Here is a 13,790-nt window from a genome sequence, read left to right on the forward strand (position 1 = left end):
TTATTGACTTCCCTAAGGGTGCCTGGAGACCCCAGACATGTCCAGATATGACCAAACCTGACCGTAGATAGCAGATTTGGCTTCCATTAATCTACACGCAAAATAAACCACACGTTCTTTCCACGTGAAAAATCACGTAAATTTCTCTACAGGGAGTTACGTGACTTTCAGTTGAACATTATTGGAAAATACAATAACATCTATCTAATTTCCACGTAAATGCACGCATACTAATGCAAACTACGTTAAATTCACGTAAATAGTACGGGAAAAGTTAGATGGAAAATAATCACATAACTTTTCACGTAATTTCGACGTGAAAATTATTTTGAGTGTAGTTATTGAATTCTAATGTGATTTAAGGTGTCGCACGATAAGTTTTTGTTCATGGACGAAACTGGTCACTTGTCTGGGTGTTCCCGGTAGTCCCCGAAACTTGTGCAGATATAACCAACGTGGCGCTAGGTAGTTGATCTGACTTTGATTGATCTAGTTTTTAAATTCTGGCGTAGTTTGAGGTGTTGCATGACAAGTATTTGGTTCATATTCGATACTGGCCATTTCCAGCGATAACTTAATCCGAAACACTTCCCCCAATACAGCGTATAACTCCTAAAATGGTCGCCAACTGGCATATGTTGCCTAAAAAATCAATACCAGCTGTGATTTACGATCATTTTGGAAGTGTCTTCGAAGATTTTTATTCACTTTATATGAGCATTCTGCCCTTTAAAACTTCAAATGGGCGTAACTCAAAAATTCGTCGATCGATTTTTTTAAAAATCGGCTCAGAGGTGTAGGATGGCAATTCAAACCAACTGGCATTTTCCGTTTAAATGACCTATTTTATTTTTTAATAACGGTATATTGAACACCGTGGTACCATATTATCATATAGTTCAAGTGTAAACTGGTAAATTGAGCATTAAAATTGTCATTAAATACTATCCCCTGACTTAATCCCTCCATTGCTGAGGCATCGACCCTAGTAATTTTAGGTTTAAAAAAAATTGATTAGTTTTTTCTAAAGGGGGCTAGATCTCTCCTTGGAGGGCTTATCCCTTCCCCTCTCCTGCTTCCACCAATGATCAACTGCTGATAGTTTTGTTGCATACAGATACAGTAGGATTTCGAATTTGGCAACAAATGCGTATGGCCCAAGGGGTCGGTCACTCAGCACAGCCGTTTTTATGTTAGGCGACTTGAAACGAACCGAGCTGTGCCGATGCTGTACCGAAAGTGCCGAACTGCAAGATTTGTTAAATTCGTTAAAATCTGATAGATCTGGCAACCGAGCGAGATGATTTTGACAACTGGCAGTGCTCCCATTTCATATGTAAAATTGAATCGGAGGTGTGTGAAGCCCTATAAATGTTATTTTTATAAGGCTTTAGAGGTGTGCCGTTTGATATCTCTGCAGTGCCGGGGCACTATGTGCTGAGTGTCCGACCCCTTGGTATGGCCTATGTTACCAAAAACGAACCGTGCCAAAATCGAGACCCTTTTTTGATATGAAGAAATTGAATGTAAATGCGTTAGAAATTGACTAAATATTATTAATCAACGATTGCAACCACTTTATGTTTAAAAAGTTCGCCAAGAGTTATCCGTCTGGCGCAAGTAAAGACCCAAACGCAAAGCATACGGATTTTACTACGTTGCGGCAATTTGTCAATTAGTCCATAGGTTTTCTGTCAAATTTCGTAATAACGTAGTAAAATCCATATGCATTGTGTGTTAAGTGTTTGGCACCCTGCGCTAAGATGTAGTCCTACGGTCAGGCTTGTTATTTCCTCACTCATTGTGGAAAAAGTGCAACTTTTTTTTTCAACACAATGAGCAGAACTGCTTTCAGAAATGAGAAATAAATCCACACAATGAGAAACAGACTAAACATAAAGAGAAAAACTGACGCGCAGAAAAACTTCTTAATGCGCTCTTTAAATGAGCAACTTTCGGTTTTACTCCCGGTCCTCTCGGTAGCTACAGCAGTAAACGTGAAAACAAAACAACCGGTGCGTGTACAAAAACTATAGACTCAGAGGCGTCAAGGCAATCAAACGTCGTTAAATTTTGAATCTTAGCGGAGAATCTTACCTTTGTTTATAATGGGACTTTCCTGTAGGTGCGCGTCAAGGAGCAAGTGCATGGGAATTCCAATGTTGTCATATCTAAATAACATTTCTCGCACTGTTGCCGTTGTGACATGCCTAACCATATGATGCAGTTGCGTTCACGGGCAGCCAAACTCAACTGAATATATTGCGGCGCTTATAATAAATGGTGGTAACGCGCTTAGGAGATAACCGCGAGACAACTGCAAAATTAAAATTTAGGTTTTCTTGTTTGTGGTTCGACAAAAGATCAGTTGTGTAACGTGTTTGTGGTGGAAAATAATTGATTTGGTAAATTTTCAAATACTTAATTACTATATTAAATCATGCGGTTATCTTTTGGTGGTTGGTTCAGTTGTCAAGATAACCGCAATGTGAGGATTTTTCCTGCAATCTGCAATACTAAATGTAGGAATCATGATTCAACTGCATTAATGGATTAATATTTTTCTGATGACAATGACCGCTATTTACAATCGTCGTTTTTTCTCAACGCACTACCCATGTTAAAACGACCCGTAGTTGTCATACGTCAGCGCATCGCATCAACGTATTCAAAGTGTATTAACATTCTGTTGCTCCTCAAGGAGTAGCACAGTATGCGATTGCTCATACAACTGCGTTCAGCAAGAAAGAGAAACGTCAAAATGAAACGGAGCAGAATAAATCGCGTTGAAGACTGAGCACAGTTTGAATTTCCCTTCTCTTTTTTTCTTCTGAGGAGGAATCATCTCTGCCTACGGCAATAAAAATATTATTGTTCGAAACATTCTATAACCGCAAACTTTTTTCCATTAACACAAACTGAGGGCATCATTTTTTCGTCATTTAAAGCATGTATGCGAAGACTGACAGATATTTAAGCATATTTTTGGAAGTGAAATGGTTTGTGTTGCCAAAATCAGGGCATGCCAAAATCGAGCCATGACAAATTCGAAATCCCACTGTACCATTTTATATGAAGAAATGAGTAAAAAAATCCAGTTGGGGTCAATTGCGGTACACCTCACTTGCTGCTCGCTTGGTTTCCGTGATGTCGGTTATACTGATCAATTTCCCCAACAGTTTAAATTATTAATGCATTGAATAATTAAAATTGATTATATTTATTCAAGAAAACTTTAATCAAATAGAATGGTATTACAGGAAATTATACATAGTTCAAAATCCCAAAAAACTAAGACCTTTACCAGGCATTGTATATGTTAAAGAATAATATTTTCTCCTACAACTTACTTTTTCTTGCACTTACTCAAATTAATAACAACTTACTTATACTTACTCAGCAACTCCTTTGAAAAATCTATCAAAATTTAAAAGTGCTTCTATTTTGTTGAAACTTTGTAAACTTATTCAATTTCCGAAAATTTTATGTGATATAAACCAACGCATGAACGCACAACGCAACATTGACCAACATGAATTATGTTCCGAAGACGTGTCGATTTCTATCTCAAATAACAAGTAAGACCGTATAACAAAGGTTCCTTTCACCACTAAGGTGGATTAAATCAGGTTTTCACCCATTGGCGGAACTAGCGCTCATTTCTAGGGGGGGCTATAGCCCCCGGCATTTTTTCGACCATTTTATTTCCTTGGCATATCAAAATTAAATGTACATTGATGCATAGGAACTTTAAGTTCTGATGCATATAAAAATTACTCTCAAGTTTTTATTATGTAAAGTTATCTAACTATAGTTTTTTCTTAAATTTAAAAATCCAGCTTAATTTTTCTAGGGGGGCTAAATGTCTTCTACACACTTAAACCACAGACAAACAGACATAACACTCGTTTTCCATTATTCGTACCGATTAAACCGTCATTTCAAATTTGGGCTTAGTTGGGAATGTCTCCGTTTTGGTCAAAGTGGCGCTTTTTGACGAAAGAAGGGGAATTCCCCATAAAAAATACTTGTTACTTCGAGGGATACCCATGTTGCTATTTGATATTTGGGAATGTCGATCAAAGATGGTTCTAGTGTTCAGGATAAATGTGAGGTACGATAATTTTTGTTGATTTTTCTTCCAAGAGTTATGTCTGTTTGTCTGTGCTTAAACGATTCGGTAAAATTTACCGAAATCTAAACAGCTGAACGTTCGGTAAAATTTTTTATTGCACCAAACATTACTAATGATCTGTAAACATCGATTGGCACCATCGAAATTTTTACCGAACGTTCAGCTGTTTAGATTTCGGTAAGATTTTACCGAATTCGGTGCTTAAGTGTGTAGGGTGGCTTAGCCCCCCCCCCCCCCCCGTAGCTACGCCAATGTTTTCACCGCTATTATATATTTCGACGAACTTGATATTTCGGTAACGAAAGTTCTTTCGAACGAAATTTCCGCCAGCAAAATCAAATGGGTAAAACATCTCGTTCGAAGCAAGTCGAACGAAATAACAACTCGTTCGAAATACAGAATAGGGGTGTTTCACGTTATTGTTGGAAATCGCAAGATATATTTTATTAATATATACTGCAGTCTCAAAATTATATTATTTTTGAAATGCTGACTGTCAAGCGCATTGGCAGACCCGTTGTACGGATGTTTCGCATGTTTCGCATCATTTTTCGAATGGTGGGGGCAACGCGTATTCACAAACGGCGCCACTGTGCGCACTTGTGTTGCTGTCAGACCTCAGACGTTGCTGTCAGGCTGTCACTGTCACTGTGCTGGAAGTTTGTGCGAACGTTTTGCTTCTGACGTGGTGGGTATCGCCTGCTGGCTGGAGTGTTAATTTGTTCGCATACCGGTGCGATTGAAATCTAATTTTCCTTATTTATTTAGCAAAGAGTGCAGTGATAACTAGTCGGAAAATGAAGTTAATAGGTAAGTGAGCACTTCGGTGATGTTTTGTGTGACCGTTATCAAAGATTTTGCTTAGGAAATTGATCACAAAAATGTGTTCACAACCCACAAGCCAACCGGTCTGCTTTGTTGAAAAAGCAGTTGTGCAAACGTCAAACAACATCCGTCCAAAATGATGTCTAGTAGATTAATCATCAATAATTTCCGCACTGTATTGCAGGGTATTTTTTACTTCTGATCGGCTGCCTAATTCCGGCGGTTTGGACTGCGAAAACGGTGTCCAAATTTATAACCCCTCTGGATCAGGACCGATACCAAAGCATCTTCAGTGAAGGGCTGCAATCGAATGATTTGCAGGCCGTCTATTACTCCTCAGTAAATGCAGCGGAAGTTGAAAAACCGCAGGACGCTTGCAAGCGTCTCGTTGCGGTCTTCGGAGAGTCGAAACTTAATGTAATACCTATTTAGTTGTTTTGTTACTTTTGATCTATTTCAAGGGTTTTTATTCTTGTAGGATGTCGAGAAGAATTTCTATCTAACAGGTGCATGGAAGAACTTCAACTGTAAAGACGCCGTCCCGGCTAAAGTTCAAGATTCTGTAAAGAGCTTTGCCCAGAAACAATTTAGTTCGGCACAGGAGTTGTACTTTTACTTCCAAGCGGTTAAAAATCTTAATTTGCCAATCGATGAAGCACAAAAAGTGCGTATGGCTAAGAATTTGCAATTTGTGCTGTTGAAAGACGATTCCTTGAGCAGCCTGGGTCATGCGTTTGCAGTGGCTGCTGAAATCGGAAGCCATGGTCAGGCCACCTACGAACGAGTTGAGGAAGCTTTCGTTCAGGCTGATGAGGTTGATGGAAAGATGCTTCAGTTTGAAGGTGGTCTAAGTATTACCGCTTTGATTGTGAATAGTGCATTCAAACTTTCGAACAGCCTGCAAAAGCCACTCCCGATTAACGCCGAACAGGCGGTGAAATTTGCCACTTATTTCCTGTCCCGTGCTTCAGTACAAACCCCGAAAGGCGTGAGCATCCTGCTGGAAGCATTGAACACCCTTTCTGGGCAAAAAACAATTGCACCCATCTGTGTAATGCTTTCCGGAAATGGTCAGCTGTCGCCCGAATCTCCGGTCCTTAGTGTGAGGGTGAGTGACCTCCTGGGAAAACCGCTAACTCCGGCCCTAGCCGTTGTGAGTGCCACCGTAAAATCAAAGTTGTCCAACGAAGCACTCGCCAGCAAAGTTAATCTGGTACCAAGCAACTCCAACCCAAGCATCTTTACGTACAACCTGAAATCGCTGAACCCTCCAAGAGGACAATACAAAGTGGATATCGACGCAGGTGGTTACAAACAAACGCTCAAAGTTAATGTACTCGGAAAGGTGAAGGTTAGCCTGCTGGAAATCGGTGTCGGCGATTCCGACAGTACGTCGGCCATCAAAAAGCACACAGTCCAGTACTCCAACAAGCTAAACACCGAACTGGCTGCCGATGCTCAGCAAAAGATTGTCCTACGTGTTCAGCTGGCCGATGAAGCCACCGACAAGCCGGTCAATGTACATCAGGCGTTTGTGTTGCTGCGCAACAAAGCGACCCAGCAAGAAATTATCTTCGTTGCCGAGGCAGATTCTACGAAGGCGTACAAATTTGAAATGGTAAATTAATCTTTTTTCCCAACTAGTTTCTAGAGTGCAAAATGATGGTTCAATTTTATCTAGGATGTTGGAGCAAGAAGTGCCGATTTCGGTTACAAGAGCGGACTTTACTCAGTTGAGTTAATCGTAGGAGATGCTTTGATTTCTAATTCCTTCAAATGGTTGGTTGCTGATGTAAACATTAAATTTTCCGGCGAAACAGCTAAAGGTAAATTATCAGTAATCTCATGTGTAAAAGGAACAGAACAGCAGATGAAAATGTTTGTCTTAATTTCAGACAACGTCAACCAGCCCCGGCAACCACTGCCGGAAATCGTTCACCAGTTCCGCGTACCGGAAAAACGTCCACCTCGGCTGGTATCGGATCTGTTTACCGCCCTGTGCTTAGCTCCGCTAGCACTGCTGCTGATCCTGTGGGCCAAGCTGCGTGTTAACGTGGCTAATTTCCCGCTCACTTTGAGCGGTCTCAGTTTCCACCTGACCTTCGGAGCAATCCTCGCACTGTTCGGTGTTTTCTGGCTGAAGCTGGACATGTTCAAAACGATCAGCTATCTGATTCCGCTAGCTGTGCTTACATTCCTCTGCGGTAATCGGCTGCTGCGATCGATTGCCGGTCGAGGTTCGGAGAAATAGACCCGGTTTCCAAGGATCTCACAGTAAACTATCCCTCGCCCTGTGCGGTGCGTGCATTTGTGGTCTACTAAAAACGTTATATAATAGACCTCTCTATAACTCGGGGGATTTTCATTTGCTCCCAAAGTGAGTCAATATTTTCAGTTTTATTGGAAATAATTTGCGAAAGAAGGATGTAGTCCAGTAGAGTAATTAGAGTGCTGTCGTCCACTGGTTAACTAACTGGCAGTAATGTGCAGCAGAATCGATTAAGCGAATATTAGTTTGTGTGGAATAAAGTTGGACGGAATCGCATCAATTTTATTTCAGGAAAATAACGATGACTTCATCCCAGGCCGTTTGCAAGGTGTCATGTGTTCAATTTATCGAAAAATAACTCTCAACTGTGCATATAAAATTGTCTCGCATTCTACTTCATAGGGAAATGAATGATGTACCATCAATTTATAAACTTCAAGGCGATGCATGATTCAATCAAGCAAAATGTATTTGTGGCACCCTTGTTGGGTCCACATCAAGCATTAGGATAGCGGGTGAGATATTCAACTCGTTAGAGGTGAGACACCTTGAGGAAAACAATGAACGAGATTTGTTGAGAAGCACTCGACTAGAATCGGCAAGGACAACGTGGAAGAGGCATACCAAGCGGCGACGCCGCTTAACCAACGACAACCGGGCTGTTTACGAGAACCTGTCCTGGCGACAGGTGAAAGCCATGACGGGTAACCGTCGGCAGTGGATATCTAATTTAATCCCTTAGTTGTGTCGGACCGGTGGACCTGGACCAGTAAGTAAGTAAATAAAGGTGAGTCATTAAATTAATAACATTGAATGAAAAACAAATTTAAGCAACAAACTTAAGGGGTGGAGTGCAGTGTAAATACAAGAATCCAAGCGTAAAATTCTTCAGATATAAGTCAGATAACTAAGATCGCATATCGACAGGGAAGGCAGGCTGAGTGCAGTAACGACAATTAGCGTTATCAGCCTTGAGCATCTATTACCATGTCAGTGGCGGCTACTAGACGACTTCCTAACCAAGTGAGCGGCTGCACCTCAGATTAGGAGCGGCTCACGACAGCGTTTGATCCGGAGCGGGTCCGGAGCTGAATTAAGAAATGTGTTCCAATAAGAAAGTCCATTGTCGGTGTCATCAACGGCCGATAGCCACTGAAATTTGTGAACGTAAGTGGAAGTAAGTGTAGGTAAGTAGGTAAGTAAGTGGATCGGACACACCTTGAGAAAAGGAGCGAACGAAGTCTGCAGAGAAGCACTTGACTGGAATCCACAAGAAAAGCGTAGAAGAGGCAGACCTAGAGACTCATGGCAACGCAGCTTAGCCAACGACAGCCAGAACGTGATATTTGTGCCTGTCAGTGATAAACCAGTCAATAAGTGCTGGCTTTATCTGTCACGTATTAAACCAGACGTAACCAACGATGCTATATCTTCAATGGTGAAGGCAAATTTGGAACTAGACAACGACCCTGATGTTTACAAATTAGTGGCCAAAGGGACTGACACCAGCAGCAGCAATATGTCGTTTATTTCGTTTAAAGTTGGGCTTGATCCCGTTTTGAAGGACAAAGCGCTTGATCGTTCAACATGGCCAGAAGGAATAATGTTTCGCCAGTTTGAGGACTACACCGTCCAAAAATTTCGGAGATTCCTGTTCTGTCACCAGTAACACCGAACCTAGCAACAAACTGATAGTGAATATACCTCCACCGGGATGCACCTGCGAAAGCCGCTGCGTAACGTCAACGGCAGAATTCTCGATTTAGCATATGTTAACGTTCTGGACTACGTCGAACTTTTCGGCCCACCTCTGCCACTGTTAAAGATCGACGAGCATCACAAACCGTTTGTTCTACGACTCGACGCATAGTTCACGCCTCACGGTGCCAAATTATAGCAATAACGTCGAGATAGATGACGTTGCCCTCGACTTCAGATCTCAGCTTGTTAAGCAATAAAATTTCGACAATCGACTGGACGCAACGATTGAGTTGTTCTTCTGTAGATGAGACCGTAAATGCCTTCTACGACGCGTTGTATGACATATTCGATGGGGTTGTACCACACCGCAGAATTATCACGTCCTCCGTTAGTCGCAAGCCTTGGTGGACTCCACAGCTCCGAAATTTACGCAATAAGGTTTGGAAAGCCCGAAACCGATTCTGTGGCACCAGATCTGTAGAAAACAGTAATCGTCTATGAATCATCGAAAGTGACTATAGTGATCTACTTACAGTGTCATTTGCAGCGTACGTGGACAGGGTGCAATCGAACCTGAAATCGAATCCGTCGTCATTTTGTGCTTTCATAAGAACCCACAGGTCGTCAAAACGCACACCGAGTAACGTGGAGTACAAAGGACGTGTTTCCAGTTTAGCCAAAGAAGCTGCCAACCTGTTTGCTAACTTCTTTAAAAGCGTGTTCCGCACCAGTTTGCCCGCAACCAAGCCGGAAAGACTTCATCTGATACCATCATACGATGTGGACATCCCGAGCTTTCGTTTCTCGCATAGGGATGTACTTGAAGTGCTGAACGATTTTGATGTAACAAAACGTCCTGGAATAGATGGATTGACTCCATTTATCATCAAGAACTGTGCGCAAGAACTGGCTACCTCGATATCTCTGATTTTTAATCGTTCCCTTGTTGACCGTACGTTCCCGTCCATTTGGAAGACTGCTAAAATGGTCCCAATTCACAAATCAGGAAGCATTCAACTCGTTGATAACTATCGTGGAATATCGATACTTCGTTGCTTGCTAAAGTCTTCGAAACAGTCGTCCATCGTTTCCTGAGCAATGCTGCAAAGCCTTTGATCAGCATGATTTCGTCGAACTTCGTTCTACAACTACAAACCTAATGGCTTATACCAACCAACACGTTGTTCCCTGCAGTTGAATCCCGTCGCCAAGTAGATTCAATTTACGTAGATTTTTCGAAGGCTTTCGACCTTGTTCCGCACACATTTGTAATCGACAAACTTGCCCATCTTGGTTTCCCGAGTTGGATAGTTGAGTGGCTGGAATCATACCTCACCGGATGAAAAGCTTTTGTACAGGTTGACCATGAAACCTCAACAACATTCAACGTCACTTCAGGAGTTCGTCAAGGGCCCGCTTAGTTTTATTCTGCACGTAAACGACCTCGCATATCGGATATAATCCGGAAAATCATTCTTCGCTGACGACCTCAAACTCTTTCGGGTGATATCATTCGCCCAAGATTGCGCTGCCTTGCAAAGCGACATCGATCAACTTTTGTTGTGGTGTGACGAAAACGGTATGGCTGTGAACATCTAGACATGTAAGGTAATACCTTTTATTCGCTGCCTAACTACTACTGAGTTCCCTCACAAGATTGGCTCGGCCGTTCTCCAATGAGTAAATTCTATACGTGACTTAGGTGTGGTTTTAGATAACAAACTGCTGCCAAAGCTTTTTCTGTTCTGGGTACCGTTCGCCGCCATACAGCATTTATTACAGACGTATATGCTCTTAAGTCACTGTATTGCTCATTGGTACGGAGTATACTTGAGTATGCAGCACCAGCTTATCACGTGTCGCACGCCCTCAAATTAGAACGAGTCCAAAAACATTTTATACGGTTTGCCCTTCGTCAACTCCCCTAAACTAATTCTACAGAGTTGCCTCCTCACGCTGTTTACTGGTTGGCTTGGAAACACTCTCCGCTAGACGCCTAAAATTTCAATGAGTGTTTATTTTCGACATTCTCACAAACCGCAGCGACTGTCCATCATTACTTACAAGCATAAATATAAATGCTCCAGCTCGCATTCTCCGAACTCATGATGCACTTCTGTTGCCACTCAATAGGACAAACTATGGGTACAGTAACCCATTCAGTGCCTGCAGTCGTGCTTTTAACGTTGTCTACGATCAGTTTGTCTTTCATTTTAGTAAGAACGATTTTGTAAATAGAATTAAGAATTTAACTTAAGCAACAGTCTGTACGAGTATTTTTCGAAGACAAAGAATCAATAAATAAATACGGTCGGGCAAAAGGGTGTCGACCTGGACCGATGCGGTCTTAATTAATTTCGGTGGTCAATATAGTACTAAACATCTATAAAAAATTTGATTTGCTGCTTTTGAGCAGTTTTACGTTATTGACATTTGAAAAATGCAGTTTTTTAGAAAAAAATTTTTATTGGATGTGATGAGATGGATTGGATGAGATTTGTAAGAAATAAACACGAAAGGAGATATTAAGAAAAAATCGGAGGGGTTGTGAACAAGACACGACCGCATAGGTGACGTAGGACTACGTAAATCTCTTTGTAGCGATAGTAGGATATATCCATGTATGTAATAATACGATTCTTCATATATACAAGCTATATACGTAACGTTTATCAAAGTAGTAACATTGCATACGTCCAATACCCAACCGATTTTGGAGTTATATCCATGAATTGATTGAATCTATTTTATTAATACGAAACCAAGTCACACTAAACCAAACAATAAAAAAAATTTTATGATCTGTTTCTACGTTGAACAGTGCTTTTCCTCTGGTAATCGGTAGACGGTACGCGCGAGTTTTCAAAAAGTTGAAAATTTTGCGCAACTTTTCTGCGGCTCACAAAAGTACACTGATAATAAAGCATTTACAACTTGCAGACATTTTGGAATTCGCAGAAAATGTCGTCCGTGACCAGAAAACTTATTTCCGTCATTAATTGGTCGTCCGCAATGGCGAAAAATTCAAAACTCCCTCGTTGCCTGTGTTATTATGGTATTAACTGGGCAAGAAAATATAATAAACTCTTCAATCGTTGTGTGGCCCTTAAAAGGACCGATTGTTTGATTATCATAACTCCAGCTTGCAATAAACTTGCACTAACGGACTTAACGTAATTCTCTGTTCGGTAAATTGGAGTACCGATTACCGCAAACCAGGCACGGCTTGTTGCAACAGACCAACCGGAAAGCCTCAGCAGCTATGCGATCAACGAAGCCGTTCGTGTATGGTCCTGAGTCACGATGAAATACTACTCCAAGTGGCCAGCTGCAGGTGACGTGGGATGATTCCAGAACTTCAGCAGCCATCACGGGAGCGAAACGAGTGCTCCAGATCCAACACACGCTCAGCATACTTTCCTTTCCTAAGCAGCCGATGAACACGACCGACCGGGAACTGAAGACGTGCACGCGTCGAGTGTGACTTTCGTTTGCCCCGGCAAACGATGTTGGCAGTAGCTCAGCTAGCGTTTGAATAATGCTGTTCGCCGGCTTACCTCGTGTTATGTACCAGAGCAAGCGACTAGAATGGGTCACACACCTATTTTTCATGATCCTTCATTCTATCATGTACGTTAAATAAAATGGAGCATTTCAATTTCAGTCTGAACAAAAGAGCAAAGTTACCAGTGAGCCGTTCGCCTTTTGCTGCCAAAGAAAAATTACGCTACGTATTATTACTGTAGCATTGGTGATGGATAAATTTGTGTTGCTAAAGAAAATCTAGTGAAAAGCCCTAAGTTCCATGTTTCCTAGGTTTCATCAATTACCGAAAATCGTTCTTTAAATAACGAACAAATTCTTATATGAAGATGCTAAAGATGTTACTAAAACTATTTCATTTTATTAAACCCATGGTTTTAAGCATTTTGACGCTTGACCGAGTACATTTACTTGGAGCTGGTATATTTGTTGGCTGCTTTTGTACCTTCCGAGACGGCCAACTCAACCGGCAGCAACAAGCGAACAGAAGCGCGAGAGATGATCGGTTAAAATTATTTGATAAGAAGCGAAAAATTAGAATCAATCGAATTAAATAAAATTAAAATCAGTGAGCGGAAATTCCTCAAATCTTAATGAACATTATGTTTCGTCCTTAAAAGAACATTTTGTCGACGTGATGTGTTGGAAATTTAAGCCTTCTTTTCCGTCTAGTTGGGCAGCAACAAAACAGTTTGGATGTTCGGAAAGACACTTCTCTGAGCAGTGGTGACACCGGACAGCAATTTGTTCAACTCTGCATCGTTGCGGATGGCCAACTGTAAGTGACGATAATTCTGGTCGTTTTGTTGTCGCGAGCAGCATATTTCCTGCCAATTTCAGAACTTCAGCAGTCAGATATTCCATCACGGCAGCGAGACGAGTGCTCCAGCTCCAACACCTCGCTTGGTGAATTTGCATGTCTTCGTTGCCTTTCCGTGGGAAGCAGCAACAGCTGAAGCTCAACAATTTTCGATCGGATTTTATAGGGCGTAAATTAAATACAATCATAAGAAGCATAACCCATAGCTCATATCGTATATATTTCTGTCATCCGTGCTAGGGAAGCACTGACGAGGGAAGGTAAAAATATGAAAATAATTCAATTTTTCAATGGCGCGTATTGAAAATCAATAGTTTTCTTTATCTTCAATATTTTCTAAATGGATTTTCCGATCAATTGGTGTAAATATCACGGAAATATATTGAAAATTGACTGAATTATAAGCCGAAGCGTGACAACGCGTTTCTACTTTGATGACGTCATTTCCAACAAACAATCACGAAGCGAGAATTCTGGTTAAACATACGTTCATTATT

The 13,790-nt window shown here is 41.3% G+C and overlaps 1 protein-coding gene across 1 annotated transcript; it reads left to right on the forward strand.

Annotated features, from left to right (window-relative positions):
• The first annotated feature begins 4,802 nt into the window (after positions 1-4,802).
• On the forward strand, positions 4,803-7,505 carry LOC128738508 (dolichyl-diphosphooligosaccharide--protein glycosyltransferase subunit 2). Its single transcript, XM_053833697.1, has 5 exons — positions 4,803-4,945; positions 5,145-5,377; positions 5,439-6,578; positions 6,642-6,786; positions 6,856-7,505. Exons 1-5 carry the CDS (start codon positions 4,933-4,935, stop codon positions 7,209-7,211), a joined length of 1,887 nt encoding a protein of 628 aa, XP_053689672.1. The 5' UTR covers positions 4,803-4,932; the 3' UTR covers positions 7,212-7,505.
• The last annotated feature ends 6,285 nt before the right edge of the window (positions 7,506-13,790 follow it).

This window comes from Sabethes cyaneus, chromosome 2 (assembly GCF_943734655.1).
Source record: "Sabethes cyaneus chromosome 2, idSabCyanKW18_F2, whole genome shotgun sequence".
Taxonomy (NCBI): Eukaryota; Metazoa; Arthropoda; class Insecta; order Diptera; family Culicidae; genus Sabethes; species Sabethes cyaneus.